This window comes from Macaca fascicularis, chromosome 15 (assembly GCF_037993035.2).
Source record: "Macaca fascicularis isolate 582-1 chromosome 15, T2T-MFA8v1.1".
Lineage (NCBI taxonomy): Eukaryota > Metazoa > Chordata > Mammalia > Primates > Cercopithecidae > Macaca > Macaca fascicularis.
Genome location: NC_088389.1, coordinates 101391465 through 101406571, shown reverse-complemented (window position 1 = coordinate 101406571; position 15107 = coordinate 101391465). Strand labels below are relative to the sequence as shown.

The 15107-nt window shown below is 40.1% G+C and overlaps 1 protein-coding gene across 34 annotated transcripts in view; it reads left to right on the top strand.

The window, feature by feature from the left end:
- Positions 1-15107, top strand: part of TRPM3 (transient receptor potential cation channel subfamily M member 3) — a 903691-nt gene that overhangs the window by 738773 nt on the left and 149811 nt on the right. For all 34 annotated transcript variants that reach the window (XR_012424787.1, XR_012424786.1, XR_012424789.1 and 31 more), the window contains one exon: positions 14936-15008. Coding sequence is in view for 30 of the 34 variants with exons in the window: in XM_015437271.4 (XP_015292757.3) it covers positions 14936-15008 (73 nt within the window). In the remaining 4 variants the exon portion in view is untranslated. The remainder of the gene's footprint in view (positions 1-14935; positions 15009-15107) is intronic.

Here is a 15107-nt window from a genome sequence, read left to right as displayed (position 1 = left end):
AGCTCTTGATAAACCTGTCATTTTCCCCCAAAATCATCCTGACTTTCCTGTTTCTGTTAAGAGCAGCCCTTGACCAGACGCAGTGGCTCACGCCTGTAATTCCCACACTTTGGAAGGCCGAGACAAGTGGATCACCTGAGGTCAGGAGTTCAAGACCAGCCTGGCCAACATGGTAAAAGCCCTTCTCTACTAAACATACAAAAATTAGCCGGCATGGTGGCACATGCCTGTAGTCCAAGCTACTTGGGTGTCTGAGGCAGGAGAATTGCTTGAACCCGGGAGGCAGAGACTGCAGTGAACCAAGATCACACCATTGCACTCCAGCCTGGGTGACACAGCAAGACTCTGTCTCAAAAAAAACAAACAAAAAAGAGCAGCTCCATGCTCCCAGCACTGTGACCGAAGAACTTGGAGTCATCTTTGAGGCCTCCCTGCCCTTTATTCTTGTAAGTCAACACACCTTATGATTCTTCTTGGAAGTCCCTCACACCCTGCTTTGCCCCTGCATCACAGTCACACTCCACCCCTATTCCAGGCCCTTATTATATCATCTCAAGCCTGGTGCAACTGCCCTGAAGCTGGGCCCCACCTCCAACCCTCCTCACCCCACGATTCAGTTACCTCTAACAGTGTTTGACTTTAGCAAGAAAGCCTAGAGAGGCTATGACCATAGGTTAAAGCTGGCCAGACCTGAGGTCAAATCCTGATTCTGTCACTTATCAGCTTAGTGATCCTGAGTAACTACTTCAGTCTCTGAGCCTCACAGGGTTGGTTTGCGGATTAAACCAGGTAATGTATATAAAGTGCCTGGCTCAAGGCCTAGTAGTTAGTGAATCATTGAAGATCATCCATAGCTTGTCCCAGACTTGCTTTCTAGCATGACTTTATAAGTTACCTTTTCTTTACCCAACCCTCCAGCAAATTGAGTATTTGCACACTGTGATCTTAGTGTTCACTATTCTCTTACCATTTGCTTCTTCCTGCACCTCCCCACCACCAAACTTTGCTCTTGAAATTCTAATATAGTCCACAAAGTCCAGGCCAAATCCTGGTCTTCTCCATGAAATCTTATTGTGTCATCCCAGCCAGAAATGAACTTTGTCTCCTTAGCCCTTAAATTCTTCCCTAGCGAAAATTTTCTTGTGACTTTTATCACAGTTTCTTGATTTTGGTGATATTTGCGTCTCTGTTTCTCCCCAAAAGCAGTTTTTAGGCTACTAATGATAGAGGCTGAATATACATGGGGATTTACATAGACTATTGGTCATTTAACAAGGCCTTAACTGTGAGAAAGAAACAAAACGAATTATATCATTTTGCTGAGGATGTATGTTTTCTATGTGTGTTAGTGCCTTCTTGCATTGCTATAAAGAAATACCTGAGACTGGATAATTTATAAAGAACAGAAGTTTAATTGGCTCATGGTTCCACAGGCTTTACAGGAAGCATATCAGCATCTTTAAGGGAGGCCTCAGGGAGCTTTTCCTCATGGCAGAAGGCAAAGTGGGAGCAGGCATCTTACACGGAAGGAGCAGGACCAAGAGAGAGAGGGGGGCAGTGCCATACACTTTTAAACAAAAGATCTCATGATAACTCACTCACTATACAGTACCAAGGGGGGATGGTTCTAAACCATTCTTGAGAACTCTGCTCCCATGATCCAATCACTTCCCACCAGGTCCACCTCCAACACTGGGGATTACAGTGAACATGAGATTTGGGTGGGGACACTGATCCAAACTATATCACTATACGTAAGACCTATACTTTCTCTTGCTACAGACCTAGTGTCAAATTAAAACTCACCCGCTTTTACTGTATAATTCGGTAATGATAATGTTAGCATGCATGTCTCAGGGCTATATGCTAAGTACTTAGTGTGCATTATCTCACGTAACTTTCAACAGAAAACAGATCCAATGGGAAGTATAATTACTCCCATTTTTCAGATAAGGAACTTGAGGTTTAGAGATGGCAAAGAACTTGTTCAAGGGCAGATACAGCTAGTAAGAGACAGAACAGAGACTTACATACAAGCAAATTGACTCCAGAGGCTGCTTGCTCCAAAACTCTGCTGTTAAATGGAGAATCGGCTTGAAGAAGGAGCAAGGATATAAGCAGGAAAAAAAAATTTTTTTTTTTTGGAGACAGAGTCTCGCTCTGTCACCCAAGCTGGAGTGCAGTGATGGGATCTCAGCTCACTGCAACCTCTGCCTCCCGGGTTCAAGCGATTCTCCTGCCTCAGCCTCCTGAGTAGCTGGGACTACAAGCACGTACCACCACACCTGGCTAATTTTTGTATTTTTAGTAGAGACAGGGTTTCGCCATGTTGGCCAGGCCCGTCTCGAACTCCTGACCTCAGGTGGTCTAACCATGTCAGCCTCCCAAACTGCTGGGATTACAGGCGTGAGCCAGTCTGGCCACAAGGAAACTTCTTAATGGGGCTATAGCAGTAATCTAGGAGAGAGGATAGTAGCCCACACCTGGGACGGTGAGAAGTGGCTAAATTTTGGATTTAATGTAAAGGAGGAGACAAAAGAATTTGCTGGAGAACCATATGCTATTAGTGGTATTAACTACTGATAATGACAGTTATATTGACAATTACTCTTTACTCTTCTTGAAACTTCCTAACAAGTCTTCAGAGAGGTCCACTTAATTTCTTACACGTGACATGCAACAGTAAAAACAGTCTTACGAGAAACAGAGAGGAAAGAATTACTCCTCTTGGGAGAAAAACTGTCACTGCTAAACAGTCATTCTAAAAAAAAAAACAAAAGTTAGTAGTCCGAAAGTCGTAGCCTATAATTTTTATGCAGTGTTTTGACCCTGGAGTAGTTAGCAACTATGACTTGTGCAATGGGCATAATAATAATGAGAATGAACCCAACTATTCAGTGGTAGAATGTATGGTTCTATGTCCATATTGGCTCAAGGAAGAGAGAGCGATTTCTTGGGTTTAGGAACCCAAAGTAATAACAGAGCTGATGAACAGAATTGTTTTTTCTTTGCCTGAATTCCATCTGAGCTTGAAATAATAGAAAACTTTTCAAAATAAGATTCATTGTAGATGGGGATAATAGGACAGGGCCTTAGACTAATAGTCCCTTTTACCATTAAAAAGAAAAGTCATGTTTTTCCATTGTCAGATCAGAAAATGCAGTTTTATGTGAGGACTTGCATTCTTCCACCAGCTTTAGTTTTAATTTGTCAAGCTGGTTTGTGGGGTAAAGCTACTGGGGCTGCTTTTTGTTTCCTTTTGTATCTCCAATCTTGTCATAAGACAAAGGACGCTGCTTTTGTTTTTATTCTTCTCGAGTGGCCCTAGAAAAATGCCATGGAGAAAGCACAAATTGAAATTGAAAACTGCAAAAAGGAACAGAAAAAAAGCAGCATCTCCAGGCCCTGCATTGTGTAAATAAACAAGGGATTTTCTCTGCCCATGGGACTGAGGACAGACACACAGGAGCAAGGAGAGGAGAGCAGCACCCAGCGCCTGGCAGGCAGGCAGACTTACAGGCAGAGAAGGGTCTGGGGGGATTTGATTTCTGATAAATGACCTTTGTGATTTTCTTCTTTATTTGCCATTGTTTATGACAATAATCATCATGTTAAAATATAATCTCATATCTTTGTTGACAAATGCTTTCAGATATATTAACTCAAACAAAATTTAGGATTGTCTTGCGTCAAGCACAAACTCCAGAATGTCCTGGCATCGGCCCCGTGTCCTTCAAACACGGGTTTGTCCACACATCCACAGAGTAGCCCGGAAACTTTGCTTTCTTTACCTTGTCTCAGGCCACAAATTTATTTTAATACTGGCTCTTATGGCCACATGAGAATGTTCCTGACCAAAGGATAATATCTCTTTTGCCTATGATTAGCCTACAAGGCTACAAGCAAAGTGAGTCCTAACTCTTTAAGATCTGAGTGTCCCAGGACAGCACTGAGCCTGTTTGGGCTTACTGGTAAGACTGGAGATGTGTATTAGGAAGAAACCTGATCAGTCTCTGGATGGGAAATAACGCGGAAACATACTGGTACCACAGCCCAGACATTGGGCAACTAAAACTCCTTCCCTGACTAACCTGAACATAATTGGGAGTAGTCAGTATCAGATATATTCCGCGTCTAAAAAGTACAGGCCAGATTTGGACTGAGATTGGAGGAGTTATTCCACAAACATTCATTGGGTGCCCAAAATGTGCCAGCCATACTACTGGGTAAAGGGGATGTAGAGATAGAAGAGATGGAGGGGAAGATCCTTGCCCCTTCTTCGAGCTGATTCTCCAAGTAACAGCAGAGTTTTGAAGCAAGCAGCATCTGGAGTCAATTTGCTTGTGTTTGAGTTTCTGTCCTGTCTCTTAGTAGCTGTACCTGCCCTTGAACAAGTTCTTTCCCTTGCCCTCCAAGAAATCAAAGGCCATTAAAGGATGCAGATAAGCAGTAGGAGAATGAGCCTTCAAGCCAGGCTGTCTGGGCTCAAGTGTATGTCAGCCTTTCCTGCCTGCATGGTTCTCCATGTGGTGTCTAACCTCTTCCGCGTCAAAGTCATCAGCTGAGAAATGGGAAGAGTAACAGTAACTAAGGAATATACTTTTGTGGGAATGGATGAAGTCATGTTTATGAAGTGCTTGCCCAGTGTACGGCACGTTGTAAATACACAATCAGTGACCATTAGTAATGTTGTCACCAATGTTGGCATCGTTTTTGCTGTGATAGAGGCATATTCACATAGTTCAGAGGCAGCATGGAGGCTAGGTATCTAACTCAGGCAAGGCATAATTAGCACCAAGATAAGCTTGCAGAAGATAACTGTGCCTCAGCACAAGGAACAGATAGCCAGAAGGAGTTTCAGAGACCAGACAGACAAGCAGAGAGAACAGACTGGGCAAAGCTGCCACAAAGGGAGAGAGAGCATGACCAGGAAACACTCCAGGGACAGCAATGGAAAGGGAATTAGCAATTACTCAGCCCATGCTAGCTACTAGAAATTGTGCTGTGTGACTTAAAAAGATGATGCCACACAAAGCTTTGCAATAATCCTGAGACAGAGTCATCCTTTTTTCACAGAGGTAGAAACCCCAAAGCTCAGAGAAGTGCAGTAGATGGCCTAGGATTATACCACTACTAACTGGCATGATTCACTTCCGCATCTGTATGATTCAAAAGTCCATGCTCCGTACACAATCTGTCCTCTCTGAGCCACAGTATAAAATACATCTGGTTGTTGGGAGGGGCGTGGGAGCTGTGGAAGATGAGAACCCAGGAGTTCGACCAAGAAAGTGCCAGTGTCTACAGTAAAAGGCTTGAGCATTTCCCTGGGCCATGAGCATTGATGAGATATTATCAGCCTAGGAATAACAGGTTTTCCTGAATAGGGGGAGGGTTGTCATGTGACACTTAACCGACTTCGTAGGCATAAGAGCTGGGTGGGTCTAACTGGCTAGGCATCAACAGTGTGGTATTTGTGGCGTAGAATAGAGATCATGGTGCCATGGTCCAGCTGAAAGACAGGAACATTTTTAAAATGGTAATTTGCCCTAAGCTAATGAACAGATTCCATAAAACAGCAAATGGAAATAAGATTTTCATATGGTATCATCCATGAAAACCAAAATCTCTTCTTTTGGATGTTGTTAAGGAATTAATGTATGAAGTAGGAGACAGGGCCTATTAGATGCCCTAATGCTGATTTTCTACCATTCTGAGCCTGAGGAAAGAAAATCTATGGCTTCTAGAGCTTAAAAGATCTCCAGTCACGGCCGGGCGCGGTGGCTCAAGCCTGTAATCCCAGCACTTTGGGAGGCCGAGACGGGCGGATCACGAGGTCAGGAGTTCGAGACCATCCTGGCTAACACGGTGAAACCCCGTCTCTACTAAAAAATACAAAAAACTAGCCGGGCGAGGTGGCGGGCGCCTGTAGTCCCAGCTGCTCGGGAGGCTGAGGCAGGAGAATGGCGTAAACCCGGGAGGTGGAGCTTGCAGTGAGCTGAGATCCGGCCACTGCACTCCAGCCTGGGCGACACAGCAAGACTCCGTCTCAAAAAAAAAAAAAAAAAAAAAAAAAAAGATCTCCAGTCACCACCTAGTCAAACTTATTTTTTTTGCAGATGGTAAAACCAAGGTTTAGAAAAGGGGCGTGATTAGGCCAAGATCCTTCCAACACAGGACATCTGCCATCTGCCATACTAAAAGGACCTCATCCTGTCAGTCTCACAAAGAAAACCTGGGAAAGTAAAGGCAATGCCCAGTGACACAGGCTGAAATGGATGTTTTCTTCCAAAACATTTCCCCCGACCTCCATGGCAGAGTCTCTCAGAGGCTCTAAAGGGAGTGTTATTTAAGCAGCTCTCTCCCATTGCTCCACCAGGCAAGGTGCAGAAAGCCAGCTAAGGTGCCAAAGGGGCAAGAAGGCAGATGCCTGGCCCTCAGCCAGCTTATACACCCTGCCATTAGGATGTTTGTCTCTAGTGTTCTTCATAGTTGGGCAGGAAGGGCAGAAAAAGTAAAATGTATCTTTTCCTAAAGTAATCAGAAAATCCAAACTGCTATTCTTCGTAACCTCAAAGGTCCCTTCCCTGGTTCTGATTCAGGGTTGCCCCACCCAAGTGAGATAAGGGTAAGACTGGCCCAGTAACAAATGGTATGACCTCCTGGTGGGCACATCCCCAGAGAGGTAAACCAAGGGCATCCGGTCTACCAGCTGGAACGTGTTAAAATTGCCACCAGGGGAACTGGACTAGTTTGAGTAGGGAGGCAAGAAAACTTCTCGGTCTAAAGCACTTTATGATGCCTTCATGACACTCTCTCCCCTGGTGATAGTTTCTTAAAGAAGGGCTCAAGCTGCAGAAGTCTTTGATGTCCTGACAAACATGAAGAGGAAGTACAAAAAATATAGTTCCATCTTGTAATGATGAAAAAACATGACAAAATGTCAAAAAAAAAAAAAGAGCTAAAAATGTTTACAACCCAATAAGAAATCCATATGGTGTTGGCCCGGAAGAACTATCTGTGGTTCTGGGTGTTCCTCCTCAGAGGGATGTCTACTAATTTTTTCAGCCATCTGGTTGGCTGACAAGATGGTAGGTAACAAATATTCTGAATTCTGCTAGCCAAGGCCATGAGATATATAAAGAAGCTTCTGGAAATATTGCTGGACCTGTGGCATCTGTCACGTTAGCATCTAGTGAGGTACATTACACAGTTTTGTGATCAATGAAAGAGGTAACATCAATTGCCAGGAAAAGGATTGAAAGCAGGGAAGAGTAAACGACACGTTGTCATCTAGTTCCAACCCCCTAGAGAACCTCAATGAACTTCCCTGTAGAATTACTAGATGAAGAATTTTCACCTGTTTCCCTTTTTTGCCCTCATCGCAAAATCAGTAGAGCTGCTTTCTCCTGTGCTCCCGACATGTCACCTTAGGATCAAAGACTGCTCTCTCAAGTATGAAGGATATGTCAATCATAGGTCCAGGGAGGCTTGCTTGAGTGACTGACCCATATTTTAAAATTTTCTCACTGTGATATGTCATACGTGCTTAAAAAAAAATCCAAACCTCATGTTCACTAAATGATTTCATTTGCCCCTCCAATAATATAAGCCGTCTCTGCACTGCATAAGCCATATGCAGCATTCAAAGTGCTAAAGCAAAAATCAGGAAAGTGAAAGGAGGAGAGAGTGACAAAGTCAATATGTTTTTTCAGGACCCCTTTTCCAAGAAATGAGAACTTAAACTCATTCTGGCAGTTGGTAGTAGTGCAAATAGAGAGGAATAAGAGCTGATTCTGCACATGGCTCCTCCGCCTTGAAGTATAAAGGCTACATTCTCAACATATACACAGGCCTGTGTTTGGCAGTGCCATTTTAGAGCAATCACTTCTCACTAGGACTTTCATTAATGGGACTGGAGCGCCATCACAGCAAATCTGGTTCAAGGACAACACAAGCTTCCTTTTACTGTAACTTTCTTTTATTTGCTAAAATACTCATTTCTAGCTATGAGGCCATTTATGACAAAAGCCCCGAACTTCCAGGAGTTATTTTTAAAACTAAATGCTAAATATAGAACAGGACTCATACATAAAGATGTTCATCACACTATTATTTATATGAAACACTTAGAAACTTTGTAAGTGTCCAGCAATGGGGGGTATTAAGTGAACTATAACACATCTACTGGACAAACTACTCTGCAAACATTAAAAATTATGTTTTGAAGAATTCCCAAGGATACAGAAAAGTGCTTGGTGATAATGTTAATGGAGAAGAAAATGAGACTACAAACTAGTATTTCACAAATATGCTCTCCCTCTTCCCCCACAAACTCTGCCTATGGCAGGGGGGAAGAAAAGAAAGCCCTGCAAGCTTGTCCAACCCACCTTATTTTGTTTTTGTTGTTCTGTTTTGTGTTGTTTTAGGCTTTTAGCAGCCTGAAGCCATGGATTTCAGTTTCTGTCTCTAGTGATAAGAGGAAAAGAGGGATGAGGAAGGGGGCTTTACTGGCCCAACCAGAAACAGGAACTAAGAACCCATTACTGTATACTCTCCCTTGGACATCCAAAAGGAAGCATGCCAAAATATCCTCAGTAGTCTTAGTAGTGTCTTTGAGGTCTTGAGGTTTGGGGAATTATTTTTCATTCATCTTTTTCTAAACTTTCAACAATTTTTAATGATAAGTATACATTTCTCTTATAATAAGAAAAAAGTAATGATTTTCTGTGTTGGAACCTGTATGTAGACTTCTAGACTCTGAACTGCATTTCTTGGGAGGAGAAACAAACTCCAGTGTTTTAAATGATGATGGGAGGAAGAAGGGAAAAAAGGAATGAGAGATTAGGGTCAAAAGCAAAACCCCTATCATTCTCTGGCATTCTTCACTAATTGCCAAGTTGTTCATCCATGATGATCTCTTGGGAGAGTATAGAGTCGAGTTAAGTGGTGCTGTGAGAGTGCTTGAATCTATAAGACAATCTCCTACTTAAAGAAACCTAAATCAAACTATGTCTTCTAAAGTTAGATGTAATGCACCTTTCAAATAAACTGACAAGTCCATTGTAAAATAAAATATCCTTTTGAAAGTCAAATAATCACTTATTTTTTTCTAAAGTATAAATTCATACATGAAAGTCTTATAAGACATGCTAGAATCATGTCAATTTCAGCCAATTTCTATCTCCCTAGCATCACTTTTAATTCACCCACTTCAATCTAAAACTGTGAGACTTGTTCAAAAATATTACATGATAAATCAATATATAATTTATATGGAACTTGGTGACAAATAATTGAACTTATCTGATATTAATTTTCTAGTGGAAATTTTGCATATCGCTTTCCACTGATCTTTTGTTTGCTCATTTCCAGGTGTGTTTGCATTTCCTGATTTTCTCTAATTTCCTTTCCTTCTCCATATAAATCATCATGTTCATTTCTAGAAGTCAGTCTCTTTGGCAAAATGTTAACTTTAAGAATTTTATCAACCAAAGAAAGTTTTTCTCAAAGACTGAAAATCGAATATGAATATGTTTTAGATGCAGAGTATTCTATTTATCAAGTTGGCATTGTTCTCTTCCCTGTACCGAGTCAACTTTATGCCAAAGAGAAAACTGAAGCTAGTATGTGCTTACAGGCTTTTCATTGCCAATCAGGAACCCTGTTTGGATCCCTATCAAGAGTTTTGTATCATTTCATATCTTGATGAACATAGATTTTTGTGTTTTCTATTAATTGCACCACTATTTCAAGTTATTTTAAATACTGATGATTCATCCAGGAAACATTATGCTAAACTGGTGGCTTTGAAAAGTCACTGCATTAGCTCCTCCCCAGCCCTGGTGGTGCGGTTGGGAGGAGTGGGCACAATAAAAATAAATACATAAATAAATATAAATAAATAAATAAAAGTTATTTCATTGTAGTGACTGAATTGCTTACTGAGTCTAATTCTCTTCCTGTTTCCCTGGTTCTATCCTTGGGAAACACATTGCCAGATTCTATGAAAAAACTGAATAGGAAAATAGGAAACATTTCAGAGATTAGTTTATGAAAGCCCAAGATGTACCATTTTTAGTGTCCTCAAGCCTATTGTTAACATGATTATAGGTGGACTTTTCTAAATTCTTAGATGATAAGAACCGTCTTTGTTGATTATCTATTGTATAGCTCTGAGTATATTTCTAAACTTCTCAGACATGTTACAAACCATTTGTCAAACTCAGATATCATTTCTTACATATCTAACACAGAATGAAATGATTGTAGAGTGTTCCTTTATATTTTTGATAGATTGAACCAAAGTGTCCTTGCAGCTTATAGATGCTTTTCACTCTAATATCATGGTTATTTTTATTTTCAAAAACTCTATTCAATCTTCATCTCTATTTTCACGGATTCATTGCTCACTGTGGCATATATATAAATCACAAATTAAGTTAATTGATAGATACCTTGAAAGTGAGTCAATTTCATTGTCCCAATATTTTTTATATCCTTATTTAACTAGTAAGACCTGCTGAGTTTTAGAAATGGAAAGTCCGTGACTAACTCAGCCACATACACTATGTTTTGTTATTTAGGTGGTGAATATGCCTATTTGTTTCTTAGAAAATGAACCCAACTCTTTTCATACATAAAATTATTTCCACATTTCTTCTTGGTTTCTCTGTAATATATTCCTGCTTTGAGTCTTAAAGTTTAAACTATATGGAACCAAAGTTTCAAATGTATTAGTGAAACATGCCTTAGTGCTGCCTATGGCTCAAATATGTCACACTCATACCAAGTCTCAAAAAGTAGCCTATCATCCTCTTATTGGTTCCATCTGTGCTTTGTTACTTCTTTTTCTCTGTCTTCTTTGGGAGTATTATTATTTCACTTCATCTCTTTTGTTGTTTTTTAAAAAGTAATTTAGTGGTGGTTACTGTAGTTGTTGCTTTGGGACCTACAGCATAACTTTTCACAGTCTACTTTTCAGTATTCATGGATAGTGTAAAAACCTTAAAATTGTGCCCTTCTGTTGCCTTTCCCTGCCTTTATGCTAATGCTATAATACATTTTACATATATATGTTATAAATTCTACAATGTATTATTATTGTTGTAAAAGTCAGTTGTCTTTTAAATAGTTTTAAATAATAGCAAAATATATATTTACCCATACAATTACCCCCCCAAAAATTTTTTAAATAATGTCTAACCTCAGGCAGCCCACTTTCTATCATATAATGCTTGACTAAGTGATTGACCCCTGAACAATAATAGTGAAAATTTGAAATTTTGGAATATGATATGTCAACGCAAAATTTCTTGATTTTGATATTCTTAACAACACTGGATCTTATTTGGTAATATTTTATTTCATCCTAAAATGAACATTTAGCAAAATGTTGATGAAATGCTCGATTATCTGGAAAAACATGAACTTTAGTCAAGGAGAGGCAGAAAATCTAAACTGATCAATAAGTGGTGAATAAATTATAAAGATGATCAGCAATCTATCCGTAAAAATGGTCCAGCCCCAAATAGTATATAAACATCCTACTAACTCTGCCAGAAGTAGTGAATTCCTTTGTTATAGGGACTATTCTGCTACATGAAGGGGAAAACGTTCCCAAGTCAGCAAGTTAGAGTAACTCTAATACCCAAACCAGATAAGACTGGTGACATGTACCAACCTCACTCACAAACATCATTGCAAAAATCCTAAATAAAATATTAGCAAATGAGATCCAGTGTTGCTAAGAATAACGCATCAAAATCAAGGAATTTTATGTCAACGTATCATCTCCCAAAACTACTATTTTAATTCACATTCCCTCCAAGAATATTTAAGAATACCTGTTTTCTCCATCTCTGCCAACACTGAGGGGTGATAGGAAAGGAAGGCCTTAGTTTTTCTTCTTTGACTTTTTTTTCTGAAGCTTATATAAAAAAATGTGTAATTAATATTTTCAAACATTCAAATTTCAAATAAAATAAAAATGGAGTGGTGATGTATCAGGCAAGATTATAATGTAACTTTGTCTTTGGAGCCTCCAGTCTCCCCTTGGTCCTCCCTTTTCCTCTTTTTAAGACATCCTTCCTCCCACACCCTGGGTCACTCCCAGGTGCTTTGGTTCTGAAACCAGGACAAGGACAGGGCATGAACAGGGGAGCAACAATTGCCCCCACATTGGTTTTCCAGAAAAACTGTGAAGCCCTGTTTTACCATAATATTCCAAGGCCCTTTCCCCAGAAACCCTTTAGAAACACCGCATTTATCCATCTTCCTTTCCCCAACCTCAAATAAATCTGTTGCTAGGAAAACCTGATAATCTTGTATTTCAGGGTAAATTTAATGTTATCTATTTGTTGCCTCAGAAGAATTTCCATCTGAAATGTGACCTTTATGAAGCAAAATTTTAGTCATCAGCAGAACAAGTCAGGTGGTTAAGGAATTCCATTTGATGCCTAATTTCTTAATTCTGAACAATGAACTCTGATGTTATCCTGAGTGTCCTCAGTTTGCTGCCAGGCAAGTACATGATACATGATAATATCTTTCAGACCATAGCCAGCCCTGGCTTAAAGAGCTGACTTAAAGGGCCAGCCAAAATTTCACCTCTGTCCCCTGGTTCTTTCTCCAGTGGACCCCAAATTTTCCCCTTAATTCAGGAATCCCTTCCCGAGTTCAGAGGATAGAACAGTTCCCTCTCAGCTTTCAAGTGGAAACTGTGGGGGTATTAATAGCTGTTTGGGATAATGTCCAGATGGCGTCTTGGCCAAACCTGTGGTTATGCAGAAGCAGATTTCTGGAAAATTTAATTGAATTGGGACACACCTCCACCTGATGGTCCTTACCAGAAGAGATCACAACTATAACCTGTGATCCAAACATAGCAGATAGATGGAGTTTGTTTGGCTCTTTGTATTTTTTAAGTTTTTTGATCAGGGCCGTACATGGTGGCTCACACCTATAATCCCAGCACTTTGGGAGGCCAAGACCAGGAGTCCAGGACCAGCCTGGGCAACATAATGAAACCCCATCTCTACCAAAAAAAAAAAAAAAGGAAAGACAGAGAAACAGAAAGAGAGAAAAGGAAGGAAAGGAAGGAAGGAAGCTAGGCATGGTGGCGCATGCCTGTAATCTCAGCTACTCAGAAGGCTGAAGTGGAAGGACCATTTGAACCCAGGAGACTGAGGCTGCAGTGAGCTACGATCGTACCACTGTACTCCAGCCTGAGTGACAGAACAAGACCCTGTCTCAAAAAAAAAAAAAAAAAATTGTTTTTAGTTCAAATATCTATAAAGGCATTCCAATTTGCAATTTCTGCCTTACCCTCCTCCCAGGCTCTGACCTTAGGACATAAACAGGTACGAGAGTCAAGTGTTCATATTATCTTATTCTTCCCTCTGCTTATTTTTTCCCCAATATTTAAGGCCCAAGTTATAAAGGTAAGAGCTATTCAATTCCAGTCACAGCTGTTCTTCTAGCTCATTGTGTGACCTTAAACAAGTTACCTTGTCCTTAGGTGGTGATCTAGAAGTTTTCTGAGGCAACTAATTAACAGTCTGTGGTTCTGTGTGTCTATTCTCACTACCATAGTGATAAAACTTAGACTTACAGATTAGCAAATCTGATTGTTTACTTCCTATGTAGTTGGAAATAAATAAGCACTATTATTATCTCATTCTAGAGATAAGCTTGAGGCATGAAACAGTTGAGTACTATAATAACTCAATGTGGATATTCAAGCAATATTTTGGCTTTTTTCCTATAGCCTCCTTTGACTTGGAAAACAAACTCTTCATTATTGTTAAGCGTTGTTTGGAACTTTTCCTTTCCCTCTTTCTCTGCCATTAGTTATCACTGCCCTGGAAGTTGAAAGTTATGCCTGAGGCCACATAACTATGTTGTTTATGTACAAAATGATACTCCATCTTGTCAGCCACTGTATGTCCACATCAGTCAATCAATGGACTCTGTGACAATCTCAGTGTTCTAGGGCCAAATACAAAGCCAGATGTACTCCACCAACACTGTAATGGACTTTACCCACTTACTCTGCTTGAAGTAGCCTCTGCTCTACTAAATGGGTCTGTGACCAGCTGTGCTGTACAATTTAGGAGTTCTGGAACTGGACAGCTTAGCTGTATTAATTTCTCCATCTATATCTAACATAAATGTTCATATTAATGGTGTTTAGATTACATAGTCATATATATCCATCCTCACGTAATTCATATAATTATTTTATGTATTTACGTAAAACCAGAAAGAATGGAAGGTAACATATTTTAAAATATGCATTGCTATGCCTGACTCATAGCAAGGGCCCCAAAATCATAGTTTTATTTTTTTGTTGGGGGAGCAGGCTGTCTTAGTCTATTCAGGCTGCTATAACAAAATACTATAAAATGAGTAGCTTACAAACAACAGAGATTTATTTCATACAGTTCTGGAGGCTCAGAAGTCCAAAATCAATGCAGCACAGATTCAAGTGGTTCATAAACAGCAGTTCTAGCTGTGTCCTCACGTGGTGGAAGGTGGAAGGGAGAGGCCTTTCATAATGGCACTAATTTTATGATGATTATTAATCATCACCTAATGACCTCCCAAAGACCCCACCTCCTGAAGCCATCACATTGGTGAGTAGGTTTCAACATATGCACTTTGGGGGAACACAACCATTAGACCATAATGGGAGACATATGGTTATGACCATAATCAGTGCAACTATAAGTGGTCTGTGTTTGGAAACTACTAAGGCATCTCCCTCTTAATAAATTGCAGAGCCCTCTCATCGGATTCTTGTTATGTGTGCTTGCCCTGTGGCTAAGAATCTACTTTGTAGATATAGAGATAGTCTCTGCTCAGATGTGGTCTCATTGATTTAATTTCTCTTGGGGGCAAAATGCTTTGCTAATGATCACCTTGTCTCAAATTGCAGATTACGGTATTTCGGATGGGATCAGAAGGACACCAGGACATTGATTTAGCTATCCTGACAGCTTTACTCAAAGGTAAAAGAGTTTCTGTGTCCAGAGAGTGCAAAAATAATTGAAACAAATTAATACAGTGACCTTATGTCTCCTAATAATAGATATAATCTCAAATGATAC